General features: G+C 31.2%; 1 protein-coding gene across 2 annotated transcripts in view; it reads right to left on the reverse strand.

Annotated features, from left to right (window-relative positions):
- LOC107436415 (protein croquemort) overlaps positions 1-27,178 on the reverse strand; it is a 71,043-nt gene that overhangs the window by 31,645 nt on the left and 12,220 nt on the right. For both annotated transcript variants that reach the window (XR_015428517.1, XM_087149346.1), the window contains exons 4-9: positions 26,780-26,983; positions 23,608-23,699; positions 19,482-19,528; positions 16,609-16,681; positions 10,380-10,552; positions 2,575-2,693 (exon numbers count right to left, since the gene is read on the reverse strand). Coding sequence is in view for 1 of the 2 variants with exons in the window: in XM_087149346.1 (XP_087005472.1) it covers positions 2,575-2,693; positions 10,380-10,552; positions 16,609-16,681; positions 19,482-19,528; positions 23,608-23,699; positions 26,780-26,983 (708 nt within the window). In the remaining variant the exon portion in view is untranslated. The remainder of the gene's footprint in view (positions 1-2,574; positions 2,694-10,379; positions 10,553-16,608; positions 16,682-19,481; positions 19,529-23,607; positions 23,700-26,779; positions 26,984-27,178) is intronic.

Consider the following 27,178-nt stretch of genomic DNA (forward strand, 5'->3'; position numbering starts at 1 on the left):
AGTGGTATGCAGCAATAAATAAATACAGGGTGCGTTCTGAAAGTAATGCGCATGATTTTATTGTGACGCGGCTATTGATCGCAGCACACTCAGATTGGTCAAAAAATGTGGTGGGGGATTTGTCCTTCCAAACAAGCCTGGTCTCAGGTCGCTCCGAGCAGTAGGAGCGGTGGGACGTGTCTTCGCGCAATGTCTTTTTTTCGATCGAGTCACGGCGTGATGGAGTGTTCGTACGCCTGAACAGCTGTATGCGATTAAGTTTTGTGTGCAACTTGGGAAGAATGCGACGGGAACTCATCACATGGTTCAAGACGACTTTAAGGAGGAATGCATTTCGAGATCTCAGTGTGGAAGGTGGCACAAGGCCTCCAAGGAGGGTGGGGAGAAGGTCACCGACGAGCGTTGTTCTGGACGCCCAACAGCAGCCCGACCCGATGAAAACGTTCAGCATGTGTGTGAAGTTTTGAAGTCAGACATCGGTTAAGCATTCAGGTAATCACTAACACCCTAAACTTGTCAAAATGTGTGGTACATGGGATTGTGACAGAGGATTTGCAAATGCGAAAGGAGGAGCAAAAAGAAGTTCGAGTTTTGCGCAGTGAAGAATTGCTGGAATTGATGAGTTAGTGCCCCAGCCTCCCTATAGCCCTGACTTGGTGCCGTGTGACTTTTTTTGCTGCCCCGACTGAAAAGAGAACCGAAGGGAAAGCACTGGGAGTCGGTGGAGAACATCCAAGCTCATGTTACAAGGTTCCTGAGAGGTATTCCTGTCGAGGAGTTCCATGGTGCCTTCCGGACGTGGCAGAATCGTCTCCGCGTGTGTATTGATGCACAAGGGAACTATTTTGAAGAATTTTAACCATTTGTACCCATAGGATAAATAAATATATTTTCCCCAGAAAATGCGCATTACTTTCAGAACGCACCCTGTATATTCAAAATCTTCAATTAAAACACTATCCTATTTGTGCATTTAGGGAAAAGCTAATATTTTTAAAATTTTTTTATTGAAAATATTAATCATTGCTTAACACATTTTTGAGAATTACCAGGGTTGCCACTCAAGTCAGGAAAAAAAAAAGTGTGCTTTCCCAGTAAATATTATACACACTATATTAAGAGGAAAAGAACAATTGTTGTGCTCTTGTATGAGCTATATTGGACTAACTATACTGGTTTTCATTGCTGGATCATCTTTGAATAATCCATAGATTGCCATCCATTAAATATCATCTTTGAATAAACCATAGATTATGTTTTGAGTGATCACCATTCTTTTAAAGGCAAAAATAAGGAACAAAATTCCCTGCATTATCCCCGTTATTCTAGGTGATTTTTAAATTTCCTATATTTTCCCTATGGAGTGGCAACCCTGAATGAACAAGAAATACTTTTAAAGCCTGATTACTTTTAAATGGTTTAGTTACTTTTAATTTAGGGCACAAAGTATTATTTAACTTTTCTTTTTAAATAAACCAAAAAATTTTTTTCCTTCAATCGTAATTTGAAGAACCCCAAGTAAAGTTCGTTACTAGGAGTTGGCACTCGGCTCCATTTAATCGGACGCAGAGTTCATTTCAGCACTGGAGTTAAAAGAGAAATATCTCCGCTCTTGAAATTGAGATAACCCTTAATGTGCGCCAAACACAAACAGTGAATTCTTTTTCAGTCACTTACTTCGCTCTATCATCTGCTATTATACCTTTCGTTTCCTTAGCTAATTAAATATATTTTAAATTTAAAAACTTTCTCCCGAGCAAAATGTCTCAAAAAGAATAAGCTATTCACTCAAAAGAGAGAAATATCATAAAAAATGGCGCGAGATATCATCAAATTTAGGAAATATTTTAAGTTAAAAAAATTCAGATAAAGTTTGCGAAATAAATATTTTCATATCTGCCAACACTGAAGAAATAAAATAACGGAGATCCGACCCAATTTTGGGCTGAGGACTACTGATATTCAACTACGTAGCCTTGTCATTTCGAACCCAATCCAGAAGACAAGGGAACTCCTGGATCAAGTATTGGGAGAAATTTTCTTCTTGGAGGACTTTCTTATGGAACTAACCTACATTTGTGTTACATAGAGAGGAAAACCACGAAAACCTTTCTTGGTTAGCCTAACTACAAGGGGACTCTAACCCCTGATCCGTCTACCACTGAGGATAATTCACATCAGCACTGTGGCAGGTACAAGCCAGATGCGGAATTCGTACTGACCAGTCATCGCTGGGATTCGAACCTGGGTTCACCTCATTGGAAAGCGAACTCTCCATCCCCCGAGCCATTACGACTCGACTAAAACAATTAACACTCAACATACTGCAGTACTGGCAATAGCACCATCTGTTGAGGAATAAGAGAAGTATTTTTGCCATCAGTGGATATTTTATCATCTATTTTCCTTTTTTTTTTTAATTTCTGCAACAAATAGCGAGAATTTTGAGAATATACAGGTAAACAGGAGATAGTCATAAAATACAGGAGTCTTCGTCAAAAAAACAGGAGACTTGGCAGGTATGTATTTTTGTCATATGATAATAACAATAATACTCATAACGACAATACTTACAGGTTCGAGGTCAATGAAGAACATGTGTTTTGCAGGATCTGGTGTCAGACCATCTATCTTGTCCATGTAATGCTGATCCGCATAAAGAAAATGAGGAAAAGAAACAACAGCTGGTGTGTCTGTGACATGTAAAACACACACAATTATTCATTTCAAAATGAAATTCACAATAAAGGAAAGTCAAATTTAGTAAGTACATCATAAAATTAGAATTTATAGATACTTGAGACGTAGCCGGATTTTTCGACAAAAAAATAAACACCTGTTAAGTACTTTTTAAGCACCCAAAAAATATTTTTAATCACTCTCCAAAAAAAAAAAAACCTTATTAGGATCTGTGCAATAATAAAAATTATTTTTTTCTATCGTTTAAAGTGCTTAATTTATAAACATGAAATCAATAAAATTCAAAAACATTTTCAAAAATTTTAAATAGTCATGATAAAATAACTAGTTTCTGATCAATATTGCAGAGAAAATTGAGAAGATCATGTTTTTTTTTTTTTTTTTGTAATTCACAATGACAATCGATACGGCAAAGAAAAAATCTCTTAAAAAATTAGAAAATTAGGTACTTTTTACTAACCCCGAATAGAAAAAAGAACCCTTAAGGACTTTTAAAAAATTTTAAGACAAAAATAACAGATAAAAAATTTTAAGACAAAAATACAGAAACTACATACAGTAATTTCGGTTAGGTAGGCTGCAGCCTGTTTTTCTTTAAAAGTTCAAATGTTACACGAAGATTTAATTTCTCCCAAGCCAAGATTAGAACCTTGTGATCACAGTGGATTTCAGATTTTTACAGAAAATTTTCTGAAATTGCTAACCTATTTCGTAATGTGTGCTCTGAATACGATTTTTTTCTTCTCATTTCTGATTATTTTTTATTAAATTAAGGGCTGATATAAGAAGTTTTCAATAGACAAAAAACCATATGGCATCTACAAATTCCAATTTGTAACTTAAGAATAAACGCTATTATTGTGGTGTGATCATGGGATCACCACAATGTTTACTTTTCATACTGGGCTGTCTCCAACAGGAGCGCCCTCTTCATTGCCTTTGCAGGATCTCTAGGGCTCGACTCATAGCTCGTCTTTAGATATTCTTGCAACCGCTAAGGAGGGGACGCTATCTTTTGGAGATAGACCAGTATTCCCCGTGGATCTCGAGCAAGTCCTTGCTTTTTCAGGAGCAGGAGAATTTTTGTTTTTTCCCCCCCTGTGTGCTCTAGAGTTTAATCTTTGATTTTTTACCGTTATAAGTTTCGGCTACCTTATCTTCTAATTATTTATTTGATGCAGCATGTAATTCTACAAGAAAACAATTATTATTTCAATATGTTAAATCAAATTCCTATCTACTCCCTGGAGCACACAGGGAGGATCCAGCATCCACGTGGTGGATTCGCTTTCGCGCGAATTGATGAGCTGTATACTGGAAATGAACATGTTTTTAGAACCAAAATAAATAAAAAGATGGATGAACTGTTATCTACGAAAACCTGTGTTTTTCTTTTTTCAAAAAAAAAAAAAAGATGTACCAATCATCGGCGTGATTTAGGAAAGGTGATGTATCAAATCTATCACAAGCAGTTAGCGGATGATCTACACTTCATGTCCCTTCCTTCAACCACCCCCGACAATTATACTATCCTGATCTATACTTTCTTTATAAATATTTTATTTTCAATTTGTCAAAAAACTATAAAATAGAACCTTTTTAATCTATGCCTCGATACAAATTTTGCTTTTAGTTGAAATTCTTTTTTATTTATTTTTCAAAGCTGATTAAAAATTTTGGCCTCCTTTGCTAACCAAAGTATACAATAAATAAGGAGTAAAAATAAAAAAACGCTTCTGCACGAAATAAACGCGCCTACGAAAAAGAAAACACGAGAGTACGTAAGTTGACACCGCTCTGCCGAATAACTGAGGTAAGGACCATCAGAGCGCAGTCGGAAAAAAAAGATTAAATTTCAAAGAAAGAAAGAAAATTCAGATAGAAAAAAAAAATGAAACTCTGCAAAACAAATTTCTAAATTGATTTTATAAAAAATACCAGAAGTAAAATGGAGCAAGACTTTGAACTATTAATACAGTCAGACCTCGATATAAGGTCATCCGCATATAAGGTCACCCCGCATATAAGGTCACCCCGCATATAAGGTCACTTTTCCAAAGTCCCGGCTCACTGAATAGGAATTCTTTGTTACAAAATATCGGATATATGGTCAAGTTTTAAAAATCGTTATCGCTTATAAGGTCATTTTTATCTGAAGCGAGGGAAGCTCTTTTCTAACAAAAGCCTATTTAACTTCCTTACAAGGCAATTACCCCTATCGAGTTCTAGGAAAATGTTGCAGCCAACAAACAAGTTACAATTTCTGAAATTTTTGTGGACAGTGAGGACAATGACAGTGATCCTGAGACTGTAGCTGTAACCCATGTGGAAACCTCCAATGCAATAAATGTGATACGAAATTTTTTTACAAATCATGAGGGAGCTGAGTAACATTTTGAGAAGTTACAAAATCTAGAAAATATTGTTCAAAAAATGAAACCAAAAACAAGACAGACCTGCATAAATGATTATTTTAAATAAGGTAAGATGTAATGTATATATGTGCACTTTGAGGAAATTTGTAAACAGCTTTATTGTAAATTAAATTTTTTTTTTAATCTAACATTCTTTAATTCTTTACTAGTTCTGTTAAAATTTATTGACTTAAACATTTAATTTACGGCTGATCGTTTTCGTTTGCATCAACATTTTTAAAAAGTCTTAATGTGTACTATTTACGTGTGCTTAGTTACGAACTGCTAATGAATCGGCTAAAAGGTCTGCCCTCTTATAAAGTCACTTTTGCGATGTCCCTTAGGGTGACCTTATGTCGAGGTCTGACTGCATATTTTAATCAGAACAGTCTCAGAAAATAAATTAATTCATTCATCATTTAAATTTATAATTTATTTCATTTTCTCTTGAATGTATGTTTTCTTTTATATTTTGCCTCGTCTTTTCCTTGAATCAATTTCAGTAATATTTTTTGCACCGGGTTTACATTAGCATTCCCTATATCATGTTACTAAAAAACTGTTTGAATATTTTATTATTTTTAATCATCTGTAAACTTAATTATCACAGATGTTTCATAATAAACAATTGAAGAGTAAGATTTAGGGACAAAATATTTTTTTAAATTTTCTAATAATAAACAGAATGAACTCTATCTTTACACTTTTCTTTAATAATAATATAAAATAGGTAAAAAAACAAGGCATCCATATTTAGAGAAAAAATGGTTAGGCGTCTGTAATTTAAAGTGTAATCTGCATTAACTAATTACAAGGTATCTGCTACATTTTAGATTTTCAAATTCATGACTTTTCATGATTTTCTAAGACTAATTCCAAGAATTTTTCATGACTAAATGAAATTACTATTTTCTCCGACAAAAATGCAACGATAAATTAAATAAAAAAAGGCATTATAATAACATTCATTGAAATGATAGGTATAACCAAAACTGCTATACTCTGCATCTTCATATTTATAGAATTTAAATTTAAAAAACAGGGTAAAGAAAGAATTGAAACAATAAAATAGCTAAAGAAAAATACAAAAGAAAATCCACCCCCCCCCCTTTTTTTGCAGAATTATATTCTAAAGATACTTCTCTTATTCATCAGAAAGGAAAGAAATACTCCTGATTTTTTCTGTTCTCAATTTGAAATTTAAAAAAATAAATGATAAAAATTTTTATATCACAGAAGTTTAAAAAATAATTCGCTATAGAAAGAATGTTTTTTCTTTTATTTTTTGAAAGAGCACCATAATTTTTACAGAACATGATAAAATCATTTTATATTTTAATAAAATATGACGAAGTGGTGATTTTGTTAGGAATTCAGATATTTGGAACAGGATGAAATAGGGGGAGGGGATTCCATTTTAGGAGACCTAAATCCATGACTTTCCATGATTTTTTTTAAAAAATAGTAAAAATCATGACATTTCATGGCAAAATTTGTTCAATACTGAAATTCATGACTTTCCAGGTGCGCGGATACCCTGTAATTACAACTGTTACATTTTAGATTTTCAAATTCATGACTTAACAAAGTTACTATTTCCTCCGACAAAAGCACAACAATAAATTTAAACAAACAACATTCATTGAAATGATAGGAATAACCAAAACTGTCATATACTCTGCATCTTCATATTTAGAGATTTTATATTTAAGAAACAGAGTAAAGAAAGAGTTGAAGAAAATAAAATAGCTGGGAAAAAATACAAAAGCAAATTATTATTTTTTCTTTTTTTTCTGCAGGATTACATTCTAAAGATACTTTTCTCGTTCAGTCGGAAAGGAAAGAAATACTCCTGATTTTTCTGTTCTCATTTCCGAATAAAAAAATTCGCCAATGACTGGCTTGCCTCAGCTAGAATTTTAAATTGATGAAATAAAAATAATAATTGCTAAAATTCTGAAAAAAAGTTTAAAAGATAATTCACTCTAGAAATTAATTTTTTTCTTTCATTGTTTTAAAGAATGCCATAATTTTTAATGAACATGATAAAAACATTTTATTTTTTAATCAAATATGACTGTGAGTGGGAATTTTGTTGCAAATTCAGATATCCCGAGCAAGATATCCTCGAGCAAGATATAAGATATTCAGATATCCCGAGAAATTAGGGGGTTCATTCCATCTTAAAAATTAGATTTTTCGGTGACCTAAATTCATGACTTTTCATGATTTTTTAAAAAAAATAATTAAAATCATGACAAATTTTGTTCAATACCGAAATCAAAGATTTTTCATGAATTTTCAGGTGCGCGGATACCCTGTATTTAAGCTCTTAAACACTAAATTAAAAGTTATAATAGTGAGTTTTGAAAATTAAAAATTCATCATCATTATACTTGGCCAGACAGCCCAATGTGGGCCAAGGTCTTCTTCGTCAGAAGATTTCTACATAACAACTTCCGATATATCCTTAAAATTCAATTGTTTTCATTAATTGCAAGAAAATCAGACTCCACCGAATCACCCAATCTCAACCACGGCCTTCCCCCCCTCTCTTGTTCCAGTGGGTGTAAAAAGCATTCAAATCACGTAGGTCATCCAATTCATTTTTATTTATTTAATACTATCCGAATGTTTATAAATCTTGTACAGTTGAAAGTTAAATCTACTTCTCCAGTTATTATTTTCATTTACACCACCAAGTGTTATGTTGGTATGTTTAAATTATTTTTATTAGTTATTTATGGGCGCAATTTTATTTAATTTTTTTGGGCACCGCGTTTTAATTTAAATAATCTCATTCTGTATTTTAATCCATATTTTTACTTTAATCAACAACCCCATCCGATTTTCACCTACACCCCTATCCTTCAACACCTTCCAATATTTTTCCTTCACCCCTACTTGAGAATGGACTGCTTCACAGGTGTGAATAGTCAAAACGATAGTAGCGCCACCCTTTGGTGCGGATGAATACATGAGCGAGAGAAAAGAGCGGCAATTCGTTTTTTAGGCATTCCATGTGCTGACGACTGGTGATGAACGTGATCTGAGGGATGATGCGGGGTGGCCGGCCACGCGCGCTTTTAGGATAAGTCTTTTACCTTTTTTTTTTAATTTTTATGTGCCCAATAATTTCTTTTATTATTATTTTATTTTGATATGATGTTAACTAAAGAAAAATGATTATTTTTAAATAATCTGTCTATCTGAAATGTAAGTCATGTAGCAGTAAACCAACTCCTTTTTAAATTGTAAACTAATTTGACTTATGATTAAGTTCTTTAAATAAAAACATTTAGTCTAGATTAGTTATGTTGTTGGATGTGAATCCTTTAAATTTAATTTACTTTTATCTTTCAGCTCATCAAGATTATTATTGCAGTAATAGTAAACGTGCTAATAATTTTAAATTAACTTAAATTACTTCTATTTGTTATATCTGGTAAATTATGTTAGTTAAAGTTAAAAGTTCTCACAACGCAATATTTTTAGAAAATCATTTTTGATTCCTTAAATATTTTTTTTCTCTATTCAAAAATAAGATATAACACAAGTATTCTCCACAAAATCTTTCTCTCAAATATTGCGATACAATTTTCCTACAGTTTTGCCATTGTCCAAGCTTCAGAAGCACACGTCAAAACCGGCCCCGACAAGAGTTCTGCAAATTAAGTTTTTCTAGAAAGAAACCTAGATTTAATGAAACTTCTCAGCCGATAGACAACCCTATTTGCCAGATAGAGTAGGATTTTTATTTCAGGAGACAAAATTAAAAATTAATACCATAGCTGCCAATCTTAATAATCAAAAATTTAGGAGCACTATATGCAACAAAATCATACGCACCAATTACATAAATTCAACTATTAAATAATAATATTAACAGACATATATTTAAATACCTTATGTAAATTAGTAAAACAAAACTATAAACACTATATTTTGTGGGAAATTTATAATATCAATATTTTATAATTAGGAATACCAGTATAATAATTTAAAAACAACAATTACCTAATACTATATAATTATTAGCCTCCAAATTATAAAACACAATAATCTACACCATAGACATATATTTCTGATGTAAGTGTTTAAATACTAAAACAAATTTTTAAAAATAATAATAGTTGTTTAAGATTCAATTTAGTGAAATGATCAGCAGCAGCTATTGGAATAGTATTTTCTAATAAAAAGCTACTGAAAATTAATTCTGCACAATGATCACAGGAAGCGCGCTTGCAGGCGATCAAAACAAGGGATTGGTTTAAAAGCAAAAATACTGCAATTTTACATAAATTCAGATTTGATTTAAAAAATTAGGAACAAATGTGAAAAATTCTGAACACAGGGGTAGCAGCAAAGTTTTTTAAAATTTTAGGGTAATTTTAGGAACTTTTTTCAAAAAATTTTAGGTAAATTTTAGGGGTAATATATGATTTCGCTAGGATAAAAACAGATCACACGGTAGTTTATTACATAACAGAAGATTATTACAATTCATCCACACATATAAATAATTGCAAGCCATAAAATAAAGCTCTGAAATTTATTAAGTCAAGAATGAAATCTCTACAGTGTAAAAATGAAATTTCAACTTTACATATTACCTATCAGAAATTAAGTCCATAATTCAGGAACAGGCAAAAGTGAGAATAAATCAAGAGAAAAAATAAATTAACACCAACTTGGATTTTTATTTAATTTTTACCTTCTTGATCAAAACTTTATTATTACCCTTTACCTTACTTTATTAAGAAAAACTACTGAGTAATATTATTAGATTTCAAATCAGCAATTTATATTAGAAGTTAGAGAAAAACCAATTAATCGTGATCATTTTTCTAATATATTCTTGATATGATTTGTGAGATTCTTTTACTGCCCTCAATAGTTTTGTGGTGATCTTCAACACTCCTCCATAATTTCGAATGGTATCTTTGATTAGTCTAAGAGACATAATAGTATTCTCATGGTGACTCACATTAAGCATTGCTTTATTTATCGAAAAAACTCTCTAAGGATCAGAATTCCCATGCGGCAAAACTAAAACAGTTTTAATTAATGTAGTTGAATTCTTATATTTTAGATTATTGCTTTTTATTTATAATTAGCCTATAACTCTAATTTTTTAGGAACACCAACAAAATTTTATCAGATTTTTAGGAATTTTAGGATTTGCACATAGTTTTATGAATTTTAGGGGGAATGTGACCCCTGGAACAGCTATGTAATACTAGTTGAATGAGAAAAAAGTGTTACCGAATTGGCAGGTCTCGATATCTAATGCTCCAGGGGGCATACACACATCGGAACACTGACAAGAGTTGAACTCGTTGTGTTTCCCGTTGTCGAAAGCTGTTTCGTCCAGCCAATACCTGTACGACTCTATTTCGTTCACTTCAACTTCAGAGAGATAGGTCAATTGAAGGGTGCTGAAAATGAACAAACATATTCATAGGTAGATAAGCATAGTAAAAAAAACATTTGAAAATTACATACATTGGAGAAATAAAATAACGGAAATATCACTAGCGAAATGTTTTAGGCTAAGAGTGAAGTTTTGATACATCATGTTAGTCATTAAGAGAAATTCAAATTCACCTTACATTTATCGAAGTAAAAACTATGTAGTACAGGGTATTTGCTACATTTTAGATTTTCAAATCCATGACTTTCCAAGAATTTTTCATGACTTACCGAAGTTACCAATTTCTCCACAAAAACAACAATAAATTTAAAAAAGCATTATAATAACAGTAATTGAAATGGTAGGTATGAGCAAAACTGTTATATTCTGCATCTTCATATTTATTGATTTTAAACTTAAGAAACAGAGAGAAGAAAGAGTTGAAGCAATAAAATAGCTGAAAAAATACAAAAGCAAAAAACTAAATACTGTCAGATATATGCAGTTATTTAAAGCTGTTTTATTTATTCCTTAAAGTAAGTGTAATATAAAAAGCCTAAACTAGAATTTTAAATGGAAAAAAATAACAAAAAATTCTGAAATCACAGAATTTTAAAAGATAATTTAGTCTAGAAACGATGTTAGCTCTTCCATTTTTTGAAAGAACACCATCATTTTTAAAGAACAGGATAAAAACATTTTAAATTGTAATAGAATATGACTAGGAGAGGGGATTTTGCTACAAATTTAGATATTTGGAACATTGGAATACTGTGAGTTTAAGTTACATTTTAAAAATTAGATTTTTCAGTGACCTAAACCCATGATTTCTTTAAAAATCGTGATATTTCATGACAAATTTTGTTTGACACCAAAATCCATGACTTTCCAGCTGCACAGATACTCTGTATGAATATAAATCATAATCTAAAGAACATTTTTTCAAACCATTATTTATATTTACTTAAACTATCATTACTAAACTATCATCGTTGAACAGCTGACCCAATTTCTGGTTTATGACTATTATTATGACTCCGTAGCCTTGTCATTTTGAACCCAATCCAGAAGACAAGGGAACTCTTGGATCAAGTATTGGGAGAAATTTGCTTTACATGGAGAGAAAAACTACGACAACTTCCCTCAGTTAACCTGACGGCCAGATAACCCTGACCGGTGATCCTACTATAGCTGAGGATATTTTACATCAGCACTGCGGTTGGGGCAAGTCGGATGCAGAATTCGTCTCCACCAGTCATCGCTGGGATCAGCACCCGGAGAAATTTGAGAAAATACCGGTAAACAGGAGATAGCCGTAAAATACAGGAGTCTTCATTAAAAAAAAAAGGAGACTCGGCAGGTATGAAACTATAACAATGAGTTTTCAGTCACAAATAATTTATCAATGCAATCACAGAGTTGGTACTCAAGTCAGGAAAATTTTTTTTTCCCTGTTTTCCCAGTACATATTATGCACACTATATTAAGAGGAAGCACAACAATCACTGTGCACTTTTGTGAGCTATATTGGACTATTATGCTAATTTTAATTGCTGGGAAACAAGGAATAGCTGAACATACTTAAATAATGCTATAAGCAAATGAAATAGTTTAGTATAGCTGAAATATCATCTTGAAATACAGGGTGTCTATAAAAGAACTCCAGGGTTTTAAAAATTCATATCTCACTAACTATAAAAGATAGCAAAATTTAGTCGATTTCTCTGAAAAGAGTAGCTCAAAAAGTTTTATTCGTACCAATTGGACGCTCGGCAACAGGTGAATCAGAAGGGACGGACCTATTCCATGGTTCCAAGGAGCCCTGATCTGACTCCGTTGGATTTTTTCTTCTGGGGGCATATACAGAATCTTGTGTATGCAGAGAAAATTCGTGATGTTCAACATCTCAAAAACGAAAAGTCAAATGTGTGGCAACCGTCCCCCCAGGCATGCTCGCCAGGACATGGGAAGAGGTAGAATACCGTTTAGACGTCTGCCCTGCCACTAACGGGGCTCATATAGAACTTTACTAAGTGTTAAAAAAAACTTGAAAATGTACGCTTTTCAGTCATGTATAAAACATGTATGTTTTTTATTTCATTAAAATATTTTGCCTCAAAACCCCGGAGTTCTTTTATAGACACCCTGTATTACATAGATTGGGCATAGAGTGGTCACCATTTAAAAAAAAAAAACAATAATAAAAACAAAATATTCCCTGTGGAGGGTCCAACCTACCTTAAAAATTAATTTTCCATAGGTGATAATCAATAACTAAAGTAAATAGCTCATAAACAGTTTTTGTTACAAACAAAAATAACAGTTCATTAAATGATTATAAATGAATCATAGAATTCCAAAATGTGGTAGCAATTAACCATAAAACAATAACAGGGTGCATAGCCAGATTTTTCAACAAAAAATAAGCACCTTTTAAGCACTCAAGAAATATTTTTAATCACTTTCCAAAAAAAATCATTAGGATCTGTACAGTAATAAAAATTATTTTTTTCTGTCATTTACAGGGATGAGAGTAGTCAGAAAGTAAAAAAGAGGAAATCCAAAAAACAAACAAAAAGGAAAAAAAAAGAAGAAAATATATATATATATATATATATATATATATATATATATATATATATATATATATATATATATATATATATATATATATAAACAAAAACTTGACAAAAAAGTGCGATTTTTAAACTTGTAAGCCATGTGAATATAAATCCCGTTAGGAGACTTTTAAATCACGTAAATATGAAACTGTACATCGAATTAAAAAAATGCGAAAATACAAATCATGATTTTTTAATTTTTTGATCACGATGCATAATTTTTAAATCGCGCGATATTACAACCACAAAAACGAATCATGATATTGGATTTTAAGCTCACGTGAATACGAATTGCTACATAGGGCTTTAAAAGCTTGGAAATACAAATCGCGATATTGATTTTTTAAATCTCGTAAGTAAGAATCGCACTGTACAATATTTAAATCGCCTGAATAAGAATCGCAACGTTCAACTTTTAAATCAGGTAAATACGAAAATTGAGATTTGATAATAAAATCGAGATTTTAAAAATGCATAAATACAAAACACGATATTGGATTTTTAAATGTCATAAATAAGAATCATAATATACGATATTTAAATAGCGTAAATAAGAATCGCAATGTGCAACTTTTAAATCAGGTAAATACGAAAATCGATGATTGATATTAAAATCGCGTGAATGAAAATCGAGATCTGAATTACGAAAATACGAGCTATCCAGCCGACGGATAAAAAATACGGAAAATCTTATTTTCTGTGCGTGAAATCGGAGAAAATAGCTAAAATAAGTAAAAATGCGGAAGGGTTAGCAGCTAGGTCGTAGATTGAATTTTCTGTTTATCTTTGAAAATCGTAAATAAATATAATTATTTTACTTCAAAGACTGAATTTAAAAAAAAAACGGGATATTTATTTAAAAAAACGAAACTTTTAGAGAAACGGAGTTTTTGATAAAAAGGCTGAAATTCGAGAGACAAAATAAATCTCATCCCTGTATAAAAGTCAACCAGTTTTATCCCAAGGAAATGATTTTTAGAGAAACTTCAGAGGGAGGAAAAGGGACTTCAACAATTTCCCTCCGCGGAAAATTAAATTCCTCATAAAACATTTTAACTTGGGCAAAAAAAATTTCAGCGGAAATTAGCGGGAAAAATGGAAATATCTGAAAAAAAGCGGAAATCCGCGAATCCGCGGAAGAATCTCATCCCTGCATTTAAAGTTCTTTATTTTATAATCATAAAATCAATAAAATTCAAAAGCATTTTCAAAAACTGTATATTATTATGATAAAAACATAATTACATAATACTGATAAATTTTGTAGAGAAAATTGTGAAAATCATGAATTTTTTTTTGTAATTTACGAGGACAATCGACATGACAAAGAAAAAAGCTCTTTTTTAAAGGAAGAAAATTAAGCACTTTTTACGAACCTAGAATTAAAAAAGCACCTATAAGGGCTTTAAAAAACGCAAATCAAAAATAAGCACCTTTAAGAACCTTTTAAAATGGTATGCACCATGAATAATTATCAAATTAAAGTTAAATAACAAAAAACAATGGGCCGATGATGAACTATACTGCCAAACGAAGAATATTCATTTCGGACTAATAAAGGAAGAAGCGTCTAGTGGTAGATACTCCACAGTATTCCCCCACCAGAATTTTATCTGCGACAGGGTTGCAAAAAACCCACCTACCCAGTAAAACCAGGGTGGTAAAACGCACTCTGAAAAACCCAGTAAGTGGGTTTTACTAACATTGATTTCTTTTTTGTCCTCTGTTATATTAAAGAGCTATTCTTTTGAAATACATATGTAGTCTAGCCTAAAAAAATTAACCTATGGTGAAAAAACTAACTATGCTGGAGACTAGAGAGTCACCCTGCTGGCTAGATTTGACTGTATGGCTATTGATTAGTCAGTGCCTTTGATTCGTTTTCTATGCAAAAAATAAATAAAAAATTTCCTCAAATATTTTTTAAGTCTAAAATATAAATAAAAAGTAATCCTGTGTTAAAATAAGTTTCAAATGTGTGATGTATGTGAGTACATATAACATTTTCTATCGTGATGTCAGAAGAAACTTTTTTCAGACTTTTGCATCAATTTATTTGTATTAATTGTTAATTACCTATTTGTTAAGTCAAGTTATAAAATTAAACTTAATTATTAATATTAAAATAGGCTTTTTTAAAATAAGGTACTTATCCCTGCCGTGTCTTTTGAAAAAAAACTCCATTGAAACATGAAAAACCCAGAAAAGTCCAAAAGAACCCAGAAAAGCCCAATAAAACCCATCCGGGTTGAGTTTTTTGCAACCCTGTCTCTGATAGAATTCGATGAGAATGGGATACCACTAGTGGTTTCGTTGCTGTTTTGTGAGAAGCCAGGAGAGCTGTATTAAGTTTGCGGGTGTGGTCACCCCTGTGCTGCCATTAGCAGTCGAGTATACACAGGCAGGCGTTGCGCGTGATCGAGACAAGGTGGATATTATAACCGTCACAAGTAACAAGTCAACTTTCCTATGCGGACTATCCATCGAAGTAGGCGTGTTCAAATCAAGTTCACACCATGTCCGGGTCACCAATGTGGGGAGAGTAGATATCGACAATGTCAACCTTCATCTATGAAAAGGTATCCCACCATAGAATCGAGTTAATATGTCTTATATACCACAGGGTGCGTAGCCAAATCTTTCAGCAAAGAATAAGTATCCTTGAAGTACTTTTTAAGCACTCAAAAAATATTTTTAAGCACTATATACATTAACAAAATGCAAAATAATTTCCGAAGACTTGATAAAATAACTAGTTTCTGAGAAAGAACTCTTTTTCTTGATCATATTAGCCACCATAGAGATTGAGAGATTTTTCGGTTCGATATCTGAGGGTGGAAAATGAAGCCTGAAATAGAGAATATCTTGCAAAATGCAGCAGTTGGAGACGAGAGTGCAATAATCTCACTGAACCCAGCTCAGTAGAAGCACATGCGGACTCGCCAGTATTTCATCAAACATGTTTGACGTTTTCATATGCTATGGACCGACGGTACACCAAAATAAATAGTGGTTGAATGAATAGCTAAAACGTTTAACAATGTGAAAAGCACACTTTTGAGTAAGGCGTGTCGAAAATTGACATGGTAAAGAAAAAAAATCTCATTTTCGAGAAGGGAAAATTAAGCACTTTTTAAAAATATCCAATGAAAAAAAGCACCTTTTAGGGCTTTTAAAAACAAAAATTGAAAATAAGCACTTTTAAGTACTTTTTAAAAACGCTACGCACCATCTACTAGTGAATTGGAATTGTATTTTTGTAGTGGTAGGAACAATGTGAAAAATAATTAATAAATACCGAAAACGATCTGTTTTTATTTTTCAGCCTCAGTTTCTTGTGCGGATTATGTCTGAAAACTGAACAGACATTCAATTTAGTTCGGTGTGTTGTTTTATTTTACAGTTTTCAGTACGAGGAGAAATCACAAAAAAAAATGAATTAAAAACTGTTATAAATTACCTGCAAATGTCAGATACGAAAAGATCCAATTTTTCTTTTTTGTCATTTCTGAACGGCGGCCACATGTCACCAGCTGGGAAGTGAGGAAGAGAAAAATAACTTTTAAAACAGTGCAAAAGTCATCCTTATGAAAAGTACATACAGTCGAACCTGTCTATCTCGAATCTCACGGGAAAGGTGAAAAATTCGAGATAAAAAGGTTTCGAGCTATACAGGTACTATAAAAAAATTTAATTTAATTAAGAAATTCTAATAAAAGTGCTTTAATTGTTTTTAGTAGAAAATTTTAAACATTTCTTTAAATTAATTATACCATATACATCTATTTACATAATTGTTTTTTAACACACATTTAACACTGAAAATAATTTTTGACTGATAACCTTATTTGCTTAGATTATTCTTTTGAGGATAGAGAGATCGCAAATTCCTCATAGCCAACATTTTTCTGAGATTCAAGAGTAGTTTATAAGAATTCTACTTCTTTTGCATTCACTTTTGATGCATCAATATGATCTTCAACTTCTTCCTCTGATATTCCTTCGACATTATCTATGATTTCCGCATCTGTCAGTGTTCCACATGTTGCCAGGCAGTTGTCCACTTGTAAAAATCATCAAAAATTAATGTCAACATTAAATCTAGATTTTATTGCATTCCATTCTGGCAAATCTGGCACTGCATTTTTAGCATTAACAGTTTCTTCTTCTTTACTGATGCCTTCAACCTCTTATTCATCATCTTCACAGCTAATCTTAAAACAAGCTTTTTAAAATCATTTTGGAAATGTGTTTAGAGACACATTTCTTTAAACAAAACAGTAATTCTGATAGCAAACTTTTTTCATCGATGGCATCTACAAGTCTGCATACCAACTGTTTCCTACAGTTTACTTTAAAACTCTTAATTATTGTTTGATCCATTGGTTGCAATTTTGAAATCAAAATGAATTTCTATTCTTAGCTGCATTCTTATCTATGTTGAAAAGCTAACCCCTGATGGTCACTACTCATTAACTCCTCACTTACTGCCAGAATCTTTGTATTCCTTTCTAGCTACGGAGGTGCAGGGATAGTGATTGAAATTCCAAGAAACACCTCCAACCTGTTCATCCCTATTTCCGGTGGATTCACTCAATTCATGTCTGTCTACGAGTTCTACTGATAAAGAAAGTTTTGAAATTTGTGCTCAATTATTAGAAAATCGAGAAACGGAGGTTTCGGAGAAAAAAAATTTAGACATAAGCATGGAAAATACATTGATTTTAGACAGTAAATGGAGGGAATTTTAGAAATTTCGAGATATAGAGGTTTTCGAGATAAAGAGGTTCGAGATAAACAGGTTCAACTGTATAACTTGTTTAAAGGAAGTAATGATGAGAGGTCTTAAAAATGCCAATTAATATGTAGACATAACATACTTTACAAATAACTTCTTGTCTATTTCTTCTCTTTGAGTAACACAAACACTATTCGTAAAGTTTAAAAAAAAATTTTTCAAGTACAGATCATTGTTTTTCAAAACCGGATAATCTAAATTTCCAAAAGGCTTGTACATAAAGCTACAATTATCAGGAGTCTGTCCAGATATTTTGTAAAAGGTTCTGTTTTTGTAAAATTGTGAAAAAACTTTTCATAATTAGTGAATATAAAATAAGCTTTAAGTCACATTCTTTCAACCAGGGTCCTGCTTTTGTGAATATGTATGCAAATAGGGTACTGTTATTGCAAAAATTTGCTAGAAACCTTTTCAAGAAGTTTTTAAATTGTAAATAGATACAAGATTCTGCTCAACAATTGCTGCTACTAAATTAGAGAGGCAACATACAAATATTTGGTATTTAGCCTATACTGCTCAACACAGAATAATCATTTCGGACGAATAATGGAAACAAAATAAATCACATTTTTAATAATTTCAATTGACAACTTATTAATGTATCACTTTTAATGTGTTACGCATTAAGTAAACTTAAACAATTCTTAAATTTAAAATTTCTTATTTAAAAAATTGCCAGAAATTTATTTTTATTTACATAATATTCTATTAATTAATTTTATAAAATAAATATAAATCGATCAATTATTTATTTACAAAAATTAAATAAATTATGATTTAATATTAATAAGAATGTGCACGCGATGTTTGTAAAAGTAGAAATATTTTCTTAGAATACTACATTTGGAATTTAAACTTAGGGAAACTTAGTTTGTCTCGAACCATCTCCCCCCCCCCTCCACCGGAAGGGTTTATTCGATGAACAAAACAATAATGAAAATTAACAAATTTGTGAAGGGTCTGATTAAAAGATAAATTATTTTGTGAAAGGTCCGCTTTTATGAAATGATATTTTGTGAAGGGTCCGTTAACGGACTCAAATTTCTTCTAAACAGACCCCTGATTATTGTATATTTTGTTCACAAATTTTTTTTTTGGAAAATATAATTTTTTAAAAAAAGAAGGCAATCATAGATGCGAAACAAGGGCTAGTAAGAGGAGCCTCCTAGTAAGAATAAAATGTCACTTATTTTTGTTACACATTTAAAATTAATAACATAAATTTTTAGATTGTTTTATCTTTAAGACACAATATGCAAGGAAATTTTTACTGCCAGGGCAAATAACAGACAATAGTTCAGGTGTCCTATACAAAGCCATATGAATAAAGCTTCTCTTGAACGAAAGCGAAAAAAGTATTATAAAATTGTGCTCATTCTTTTATGAAAGTCAAAATAAAGGTTTTAAAACTTTCTTCATAGCACAACTGGCAAACCAGATGGCAATAAATTTCCTCAGATATTTGTGAAAAATAAAAATTTATAATGAAAAAAAAACTGAATAAAATGCAAAAACAAAAAATGCGATGTAAATACCTGTTCCGCCAACACTATTACAAGGTGGTTGTCTACCTGGCACCACACTAAAGAAATAATTAAATATATTAATACAATTAAATTTATTAGTGCAAAAAAAATGTCAGAAAAAGTAAAACAATTAAATTTTATTAAACATTACATTCTTTCTAAGAAATTACGAAAATAAATATCTAATCCAGGGATGAGAGTAGTCAGAGAGTAAAAAAGAGGAAATCCAAGAATATATAAAGATATATATATATATAAAAATCGCACTTTTTTGTAAAATTTTTGTTTAAACTTGTAATACATGTGATTATAAATCCCGAATGAGGCATTTAAATGACGTGAATATGAAACTCTACATCGAACTTAAAAAATGCGAAAATACAAATCATGATGCGTAATTTTTAGATCAAGATGCATAATTTTAAAATCGCGCGATATTACAACCGCAAAAACGAATCACGACATTGGATTTTAAGCTCGCGTAGCTACTTAGGGTTTTAAAAGCTCGTAAATACAAATCGCGATATTGGTTTTTTAAATCTTGTAAATAAGAATCGCAATGTACAATATTTAAATGGCCTGAATAAGAATCGCAACGTTCAACTTTTAAATCAGGTAAATACGAAAATCGATGTTTGATAATAAAATCGCGATTTTAAAAATGCAAAAATACAAAACACGATATTAGATTTTTAAATCTCGTAAATACGAGTCATAATGTGCGATATTTAAAAAGCGTGAATAAGAATTGCAATGAACAACTTTTAAATCAGGTAAATACGAAAATCGATGATTGATATTAAAATCGCATGAATAAAAATCGAGATATTTGCAGAGTCTGGACTTGGGATTTCTAAAAGGCTTGTTTGAATTGTTTTTTGTTTACACAATAAATAAAAATTTACAAGATTAATTGAATGAGCAAATAAATATTTTCACCACAAATCCACCTCTATTTTTTTTCGCCTTTTTTGTTTGCTTTCTCTCCAGAATACAAGAAGCAGCGACGTCTAAATTACGAAAATACGAGCTATCCCGCCGACGGATAAAAAATACGGAAAATCTTATTTTCTGTGCGTGAAATCGGAGAAAATAGCTGAAATAAGTAAACATGCGGAAGGATTAGCAGCTAGGACGTAGTTTGAATTTTCTGTTTTTCTTTGAAAATCGTAAATAAATATAATAATTTGACTTCAACGACTGAATTTTTAAAAAAAAAAAAAACGAGATATTTATAAATAAATAAAAAATAAAAAAACGAAACTTTTAAAGACTCTGAGTTTTTGATAAAAAGGCTGAAATTCAAGAGACAAAAGCGAAAAAAATCTCATCCCTGTAAAAAGATCAACCAGTTTTATCCCAAGGAAATGATTTTTAGAGAAACTTCAGAGGGAGGAATGAGGACTTTAATAATTTCGCTCCGCGGAAAATTTAATTCCTCATAAAATATTTTAACTTGAGCAAAAAAAAAATTTCAGCGGAAATTAGCCGGAAAAATGGAAAAAAAATTCCCTGTGTTTTCCCTGTACATATTATACACAATATATTAAGAGGAAACAACAATTACTGAACTCTTGTGTGAGTTATATTGGGCTAACTATATTTATAAGTTTTAACTGCTGGAAAAACAGTTGAACATACTTAAATAATGCTATAGTAAATGAAATAGTTTAGTATAGCTGAAATATCATGGTTAAATATGGATTAGACTTTGAGTGGTCACAATTTTTTTAAAAGACAAAAATAAGAAATAAAATTCCTTATATTTTCCCAGTTTGTAAAGAAAAAAATCAAAATTCCCTGCATTTTCCCTGTTATTTTAGGAGATTTTTTTTTATTCCCTGTATTTTCCAGGTTTTCCCTGTGGAGCGGCAACCCTGTAATCAAACATTACGTTCTTTTTAAAAAATTATGACAAAAAATATTTTCGATACGCCATACACCGAAATGCAAAACAGGGTTGTCACTCATATCTGGAAGAAAAAAAAATTCCCTGTACATGTAATGCACAATATATTAAGAGGAAACACAAGAATCACTGTGCACTTGCATGAGCTATTATACTATTCTTAATTTCTGGAAAATTTAGAGAAAAAAAAGAATAGCTGAACATACTTAAAACAAATATTACTATAGTAAATGAATTGGTTTATTATAGCTGAAATATCATAGTTAAATATCCCAAAGATTACGCTTTGAGTGGTCACCATTTTCGAAAGACGAAATTCAGAAACAAAATTCCCAGTATGTTCACAGTTTGTAAAGAAAAAATTAAAACTCCCTGTTATTTTAAGTGATTTTAAAATTACCTATATTTTCTAGGTTTTCTCTGTGGAGTGGCTACCATGGATAAGCTTTTCAAAAAAATAGATAAATAAATGACAGGGTGCGTAGCAGTATCTTTTGACAAAAAATAAGCATTTTTTAAGTACTTTTTAGGCGCTCAAAAAATACTTTTAAGCACTATATACATTAACAAAATGCAAAATAGTTTTCAAAGGCTTTACACGATCAAGATAAAATAACTAGTTTCTGATATAAAACTCTTTTCTCGATTATATTAGCCACCCTAAGAAGATCGAGAGATTTTTCGTTTCTATTTCAGAAATTCGAAAATGAAGCTCGAAATTGGAGCAAAGTTGCACACGAGAGCACAAGAATCTCACCAGACCCAGCTCAGTAGACGGGCGTACGGATCTGGAAGTATTTGATTTCATCAGACACATGTTTGGCTCTTGCCTACGCTATGGACCGACGTTACGGCAAAATGCATTGTGTTAGAATGAATTGTGATAATGTTGAATAGAACCATGTGAAAAGCACGCTTTTGAATAGTACATGGCGAAAATAGACATGGTACAGAAAAAAATCTCATTTTTGTAAAGGGAAAATAAGCACTTTTTAAAAATGCTACGCACCATGTTTAAAAGACAAAATTAAGAAACAAAATTCACTGAGTTTTCAGGGTTTGTAAAGAAGAAATAAAAATTTCCTGTTCTTTTCGATATCTTTAAATCAGGGTTGGCAAGGTTTAGGACAGAATGGATTAATCCACGGTTTAAACCCTGGTTTAAACCGTCCTGTCCAAAACCCTTTTACTCAAATTATGTCACAATTTTATCTGAACAATATTTAAGAGGTAAAATAAACATAGAACTAATAACATATTGATAATTAGATATACTAGAGAATATTTGTCTTTAAAAGTATAATGTTTTATTAATATTGTTTGACTCTTCAATTTAAACAAAGGAAGATTAATCAGTAATCATGTTCAATTGGTCCTCTCATTCAATAGTACATAATTGAAGTTTGGCCTTGCCATACAGGTTAAAATACTAGGGACTAAGTGCTTGGTTCATCATAAACAGGTTTATTTATCTATAGCACTATTCAAGAATACTTTTATTTCATTCATGCTTTTAGCATAGTGGTGATACATCACCAGTGTCAGTAACTGAAACTGATGGTATGCCCTTCAAAACTCTTAATACATTTTTCAGTTATTTTGTATTTTCAATTTAAACTAATATATTTATATTTAAAAACAATTTTTTTTTTAAAATAGATGTCTTTTTTTATCATCCTGTGATACAGAAATTATAAAATTTTTTTAAAAAAAATATTGTGAAAAATAAAAGGTTAATTTTTGAACAAATTTAGTATTTTTTTTTAAGAAAAATTATTATTTTTTAATATTGCCATATTTATCCTTATGAAAAAATATTATTTATCAGTATTAAAAGCATATTTATATTTAAAGGAATTCACTTTTGTTGTTCAATGAATTGTGGAGCTTCAAAAATTATAAATCTTTTCGTATTATATTATATTATTTTCCTTTAATAGTAAACTGTATAAAAAATATCAAATATTTATTGATACATGTAATTATTATGTGTACAATGGTTACACCTATAGAGTTTTTACCTTTTACAAAAGTTCAAGGTATTGGACACTTTAAGACAGTTTAGGACAGTAAAAACCAGTTTAAGACAGTAAAACCCACGTGTCCTGTCCAAAACCCCAACCCTGCTTTAAATTCCCTGTATTTTCCAGGTTTTCCCTGTTGAGTAGCAACCCAGCAAGAGGTTTTTAAAAAATAAATAAATAAATAAATAAAAAGAGATAATACCTGCTTCCTTTATATAAATTAACGTATCCATACTGGGCGAGATCATTTCTCCCAGTGAATATTGTATATTCTCCGTCATCACTTCCATTTTTCTAAAAATATAAAAACGTCTTCTTTACAATTTCACAAAAGAGTTAAAATTAAATTAAAGACAAAAAAAAAGGGAACTTAAGGAACATTGTCAACTTTAACACTTTTTTTTTTGAAAATATGGAGAAACCAGAAGATTTCCAAGAGGAAATAGAAGCTGACACTATCCTTATCGGGGGTGATTGTGACGCAAACTGAAAACCCCGGAAAATTTCATGTGTAAAAACTAGACATCAATTTACATGCTATTCATAATTAATATAATTAAATTACTTATCAATAAAGAATATCACACTTTTAGAGTAACTCATTTAAGGACACATTCCTAGAAGAATCTCCTACAAATCACGATACTGGGTCTTAAGAATGCGAAAACTCACATCGCATTATTGGATTTTTGAATCGCGAATTTTTTAGATCCAGTGACTAGGAAAAGCGACATTGCAATATTTTTCATTAAAATAATTATTTTTTTACTTAACCTTCCATTAGACGTGCGCACCTCACAGGTGCATCCCTACTGCACTTCCACCTCCTTTGCAGTCAATAGATTTTTCCGGGGGTCGAGCCTAATGTTATGTCCCTAACTTTGGATTACTCTAATGTCCGTGTAAAACCGACCTTAGAACATGTCGATGGAGAGTTGGAACCGCTCAAATCACTCCTCTGGTGCAGCGGGACGATTGACGCAAGTATTATGGATATAATATTTTTTATGAATTAAATATATATATTTTATCTCATTTTCTGTCCTACTCAACGTAGCAGGTATAAATGGTCAAGTTATATACACAGAAAATGGTTACGGAGTAAAAAACCGCAGAACCTTCTTGCGTCAATTGGTTGAACATCTTGTGATGGAGGAAGAGATCCGACACGGGAGCAAGAAAAATTTATCTTCGGTACTTCGCTAAATAAGTTTTTTGATATTTATCTCTCTAAAAAGTCTTAAATTGGTAACAATTAACTATTTAAACTAGACTAAATTTCATTTGGCTTTCAAAAAATCAGAAACACCTCATAGGTGCAACGCGATTAACCATGTCGGAAACAAGTGCGCGACTAACGGAAGGTTAATGGTATGCTTTGCTTAAAGCACAAGGAGTAAAAAGAAAATTACGAATTGGACACATTTTGTATTTAAATTATATTTCTTAGCTAAAATAAAATACAGGTAAAATGTCTTTATTGTCTCAATAAAAGACATGTATTTTAATTATACATTTCAATAAAATTAAAATGCACACATGGGTGCAAGTTTGAAAAAAGGCCAAGACTGAAAATTTTTTAACTGAAATACCTAACATACACAATACCCCCTCGACATATGCAAACTGTCTAAGAAAGCTTTACCATAATACATCAAGTTTAAATACTGTACAAAAAATATTTATTCATCTGTCTTTTGATAAAATAACAACAGGACATAAGAAAGTAGACCAATAACGTAGACCTAAAAAATATTTTTATGGACAGAAAAAAAAATAATTCCGATTTCCGTCTTCGAGTCAGTCTTGTTTCCGTCCGCGGACATTTTCGAAAGACGGAAATCCGTCCTGAGGACGGAAGACTTACACCCATGAATGCACATAAAATATCATTATCTTGAAACACACAGCTTTTTTAATGTAATTTACATATGAAAGTGTTATAAATTCCAAGTGTGTTTTCCAATTACTCAATATATTAAGAGTAAGCACACAATAATCACTTGTGTGAGCTATATTAATTGTAACTATATACTCATTTCGATTGCTGGAAAAACTTGGAGGAAAAAAGTACAGCTGAAAAGTAATGCTATAGTTACAAATAATGCTATAGTAAATGAAATAGTTTAGTATAGCCACTTTCAAAAATCCACTTTTTAGAAGACAAAAATAAGAAATAAAAGTCACTGTATTTTCCCAGTTTATAAGAAATTACTCAGTATTATTCCTGTTATTACAGGTGATTTTTAAATTCCCTGTATTTCCCTGCCTTCATTAAAAGTTCATAGGGAAATATAAATCGGCAATGTCAACCTTCATCTATCAAAAGGTATCTCGTGATGGAATCAAGTTAACATGTCTTATATACAGTAGGGAACCGATTATCCGGAACGATCGGGACCATCACTATTCTGGATAGCTGATTTTTCCGGTTTTCTGAATCGCTACAAAAAGTCGTTTTTTTATTGTTAAACCAAACAAAAAAAATTTTTTTTTGTGGAAATAATCTTAAAAAGAAGAAAAAACGATGAAGGAATACACTAATGATTATTTCCAAAATGATGGCAAGGTAAACATATTTCAAAAAAGAAAGAAAAATCCTAAAATCTTTTGAGGGAAAAAAATTTTTTTTTAAAATGGCGGGAAAATTTATCGAATTTCGTTCCGGTTTTTTGGTTTTCCGGTTTTCTGATTTCCGGATAACGGGTTCTGTACTGTACTAGTAAATTGGTATTTATTTATAGTGGTAGTTAAGCCACATTACTCCCCTTTCCAGAATTTTATCTGTGATAGAATTCGATGAACGAATACCACTAGTTGATTCTTGCTGTTTATTTATTTATATCAATTATGCTCATTATATTTTTCATTCTTCATAGCATTTCGCTCATTAATTTTCCTTCATTTTTTCTTCTTCTTGTTTTTATAGCTTTTCGTTAATTTTATTTATTTTTTTTTCTTCATTTTTTTATAGCATTTTCCGTCATTTTTTGATTATATCATTTTCCATCATTATTTTTTTTTCAATATTTTTTATTGACCAGGAGACATTATTTACTTCACCAGATTTTTTTTTAAAGCAAACCAACTGTTTAATGTGAACCATCCGTCATTGTTAGCAAATTCATATCACGTCTTTCATCTATCAAAAGATACCTCAAGATAGAATGAAGTTAACATGTCTCATATACTAGTTAATTGGTTTTTTAATGTTCATAGTGGTAGTTACGCCACAAGTTAATGTTTTGCGAAAATTACTCATAACCATAAAAATTCTGCATCCGATGGACTTTAAAAAATAAAAAAATACACAGAAATCACAAGATTGCTCCAGAGAAACTGGTAGCTACACTATAATACTGTATTTAACTTACGGCATAAAACCAACCAAACTTCTCGTAGGGAACAACGATTCCCATTTCTTTGACCGCTTCAAAAATTTCGTCATCGTAGCCATCAAATAATAGATCTCGTACATTTTTAGTGACGTAGAGGGTGCTCTTTGTGTGCTGTGCCATGGCATCCACACCATTTAAGTAGAAAGTATCACCAGATCTAATTCCCTTATTCACAGCTGTCTATGTTAAATAAATAACTTTTTTTTTTAATCCACATCACAATAAATAGTACAAATAACATAATTTTTTTTAAAAAACAAAAATATATGTTTAACCAAAAATGAGAAAATTATTTTATTTTCGTCAAATCTATAATACAAGTAGCAAAGTGCATATTTCAAAATGATGAGCCTTACGTATTTTGTTTTAAAGCTG

This window comes from Parasteatoda tepidariorum, chromosome 8 (genome assembly GCF_982258835.1).
Source record: "Parasteatoda tepidariorum strain Cologne lab strain chromosome 8, Ptep-v5.0, whole genome shotgun sequence".
In the NCBI taxonomy this organism is placed as follows: Eukaryota; Metazoa; Arthropoda; class Arachnida; order Araneae; family Theridiidae; genus Parasteatoda; species Parasteatoda tepidariorum.